Source organism: Wickerhamiella sorbophila, assembly GCF_002251995.1.
Source record: "Wickerhamiella sorbophila strain DS02 chromosome Unknown contig4, whole genome shotgun sequence".
Taxonomy (NCBI): Eukaryota; Fungi; Ascomycota; class Dipodascomycetes; order Dipodascales; family Trichomonascaceae; genus Wickerhamiella; species Wickerhamiella sorbophila.
The window spans coordinates 1-4,596 of record NW_020194003.1 but is presented as its reverse complement, the minus strand read 5'-3'; the positions used below and the strand labels follow the sequence as shown (position 1 = coordinate 4,596).

At 16.6% G+C, this 4,596-nt stretch overlaps 1 protein-coding gene across 1 annotated transcript; it reads left to right on the top strand.

The window, feature by feature from the left end:
* Nucleotides 1-1,952: 1,952 nt before the first annotated feature.
* Nucleotides 1,953-2,309, top strand: B9G98_01829 (ATP synthase subunit a; the record flags this gene model as incomplete). The annotated part of the gene is made up of 1 exon (XM_024808386.1): nucleotides 1,953-2,309. One exon carries the CDS (start codon nucleotides 1,953-1,955, stop codon nucleotides 2,307-2,309), a length of 357 nt encoding a protein of 118 aa, XP_024664154.1.
* Nucleotides 2,310-4,596: the final 2,287 nt, after the last annotated feature.

Here is a 4,596-nt window from a genome sequence, read left to right as displayed (position 1 = left end):
AGAAGAATCTAAATTAAATATTAATATATTAAATAATATTTTATTAACTAAATTAGATATTAATAATGAATTAAAATATTTATTTCTAACTAATATTTCAAATAATGAATTATTATCAATATTTACTAATTTTTTTATAAATTTAATAGATTCTTATTTTGATAAATATGAAGCTAAAAATATGAAATATTTTTTATTTATTTATTTAAATAAATCTAAAAATCAATATTATATAAAATTACTATTTAATACAGTTCTAAAAAGAAAATACTATTCTTATCATTTAGATAATAAAGATAATATATTAAAAAATGCTTTAGAATATCGTAATAAACAATTTATTATTTGATTAAATAAAAATAATTTTAATAAATATTATTATTTATTAGAAAAATATTATAAAATTAAAAAATAAATATTATATATAAAGTATATATTAATAATATAACTGTGGCATAATATGTAGAAATATTATGTAAAAAAGGGGTGAATTGACAAGAAAATCTAAAGTATATATAAATTTATACTAAGATAACTTGCAGCAAAGTTTATATTGACATATTATATATATTTGAATTATGAAATAATAAATAATTATTATTTTATTATATATATAATTTCTATTAAATATAGAATGATATAAAAATGTTCAACGATTAGAAAGTGAATTAATGTCAATAATAATCTTTCATTTAGCGCCACTATGTATTATCTATACAATAATTTTAATATTATTTGATAATTAATTAATTAATTAATTATGTAATATAGATGCATATGACATAATCTAATCTATATAGAAATATATAGTAAAAATGAGTACTAGAGTTCTATTTATTACTATTCTATGCAATATTAAGATCTATATCATCTAAAATAGTAGGTGTTATAGCAATGTTAGCTGCTATATTAATATTATTAGCATTACTTTATGTAGATTTCTCTATAGTAAGAGGTAATGCATTTAAACTAATATCTAAAATGTTATACTGATTCTTTATAGTTAATTTCTTATTATTAGGTGCATTAGGTGCTGTACATATTGAAGTACTTTTTGTATTAATAAGTCAAATTGCAACTATATTCTATTTTAGTTATTTCATTATATTATTACTAGCTATATCAGTATTAGAAAATATCTTATTCTATTTAGCTATTAAAAGATAATAAATAATTAATAATTAATAATTTAATTTTACCATATTTAATATAAAAATTATATTAATAAATATATTAATATAGTATATAATAAAAGAACTTAGTTATTATAAGTATCAAATTAATTAATAAAAATAAGAATAATCAATGCCACAATTAGTACTATTTTTCTTTTTAAATCAAATATTCTGAGGTTATTTAGGATTATTAATAATAATATATTTAAGTTCTAAATTTGTATTACTTAGAATATTATCAATTTATTTAAGCCGTATGTTTATAATTAAATTATAATTATAAATATTATTTTATAAGGAAAAGATGATTTAATAAATAATATTAAATAAAGTTAAAAAAAAAATTAATTAATAAAAAAAACAATGTCAGCAATCTATTTAATAAATTCACTATTAGAGCAATTTGAGATACAAACATTTTTAGGTATATCATCATCAATAATAAATTTATCATTCTTAAATATTACATCATTTACATTATATATGGGATTAGTATTAGGAATATTTTATTTTTTAAATGTATATACATTAAAAAATGGTAAATTAATATCTACAAATTGAAATATTTCAGTAGAAGCATTATATTCAACTATTCATAATATGGTATTTGGTCAATTAGGAACTAAAGGTACAGTATTTTTCCTTTTAATCTATTCATTATTTTCATTTATATTATTAGCTAACTTATTATCAATGGTACTATATAATTTTGCTATTAATGCACAATTAATATTTGTAATATCATTAAGTATAACAATATGATTTGGAGTAACAATAATGGGATTTAGTAATCATAAATTAGAGTATTTTTCATTATTTGTACTATCAGGAACATCTTTAGCATTAGTACTAGTATTAGTATTAATTGAAGGTATTTCTAATATTGCACGTAGTATAAGTTTAGGTTTAAGATTAGGTGCTAATATCTTATCAGGTCACTTATTATTAACTATATTATGTGGTTTATTATTCGATTTTATGGCATCTTCAATTATATTATTTATAATTGGATTTATACTATTAGCTATTTTATTAGGTATAGTAGCTTTAGAATTTGCCGTAGCTGGAATACAAGCCTATGTATTCTGTATTTTAACATGTAGTTATATTAAAGATGCAGTATACTTACACTAAATAATTATTTATTTATTGTTATACATTTAATTTTACTTATTTATTTTTAATATATAAGTATAAATATATATATATAATATATATTTATCTAGTATAATATTTATATTTATAATATAAATTTATAAATAAAAAACAAAAAAAAAAGAATTAACTATTTATTAAATTAAATAGAGAATAAATAAAAAAACATGTTATCAAAAAACGTACAAACAAATTTAAGTAATTTACAAGCTAATCTATTTCATTTAGTAACACTATCACTATGACTAATATATGTAACATTTAGTGTATTTGGTTTATTATTAAATTTATTATTAATATCACATAATTATAGTAATTTTCATTGAATATTATTATTAAATATAATAACAATAGTATATAGTGGTATATTATGAGGTAGAGATATAATAGCCGAGGCTACATATTTAGGTGATCATACTATGAAAGTAAGAAATGGTTTAACTACAGGATATATAATATTTTTAGGTACTGAATTATTAATGTTTATTGGTTTCTTCTGAGGATATTTCCATTCAGCATTGTCACTAGTAATAGAATTAGGTGAAATGTGACTACTAATGGGTATAACAGCAATTCAACTAACAGATTTACTATTATTAAATACATTAATATTATTATCAAGTGGTGCAACTATAACATGAAGTCATCATGGTTTAATAGGTAATGATTGAAAAGCAAGTGTATATGGTTTATTAGCTACAATAATATTAGGTGTATTATTTATAATATGTCAATTTATTGAGTATACATATTGTACATATACTATAGCTGATGGTATATATGGATCAACATTCTTCTTTTTAACTGGATTACATGGTTTCCACTTAATAGGGGGTACTTTCTTCTTAGCTTACTCATTCTATCGTTTATATACTTTACAATTAACTAATACACATCACGTAGGATATGAAACAACTATCTTATTATGACATTTCTTAGATGTTGTATGATTATTCTTATATATCGTATGTTATTATTGAGGTACTTAATTAAATTATTTTTAATTATTTCAACATTTATTTTTACTTTTTATAATATACATTTTAATTTTATGAAATGAAAATTAAAAAAATTATTTATTAACCTATCCCCCCCTATACAGGGGGGATTTAAGTATTAACTTTCCTTATCTATTCTTTAGGGGGGTGTGGTATTATATATACTTATTCTTTATTATACCCTTTTTAATATTTTATTATAATAATATGATTTTATTATCTTATATCCTTATATAATATTTTTATATCATTATATTTAATAATATACAAATAATCATTTTATACATTTTTAATAATTATTTATTAATTTTTATATAAATATAATTAAATAATATCTTTTCAATAATATAATTTTTATAATAAATAAAAAAGATAATAATAATAATAATGAAAATAATAATTCAACACAAAAGAGATTACATTTTAAATATATCTATTTAGGGGGGGGTGTATAATTATTAAAGTATTTAATATTTTAATTACCTATTTTGTATCTATTATTAATAATATATAATAAATTATCTATTAAATATTATGAAATATATTTTAATAATAATAATTATTATATTTATAATAGAATATTAAATTTATTTATAATTATGAATCTATAATTAATTATACTAAGTATTATATAAAATATTAAAAAAATATAATATTTCCTTGGTAAGAACGAATAATATTTTATTATTCTCATTATATATTAATTAAATTTATATAAAATCTATTATATAAATAATTTATAGAATTTTATACATTCTTATTATTATTAAATAATATTATTATATATCATAACTAATATAAAATTAGTAAATATTTATTTATTTATAAATATTTTTAATTAATTAATTTTTTTTTTTAATTTAACTAAATACATTTATTATTTTATTCCTTATAAATAAAATATTTAATAAGTATGTATTATTTATAAAAATTATGTATTAATTAATATTAATATTTTTATTATATAATTATAAAAAATATAATAAAAAGTTATAAAAATTTAATCTTTGCCCCCCTTTTTAGGGGGGATTAGTAATTAATTAGCCCAATCAAATGATTGGGGGGGTGTTATATCTTTAATATCTCTTCTATATATATTTATTATTAATTATTAATTATTAATATATTATAATTATCTATATAACTTATATCTTTAAATATAAATATAATATATTATTATATTAATTAAATATATTATATATATATATTATATATTATATTATTATCTTTATATTAATTATATCTATTATTTCTTTGTATAATTTATA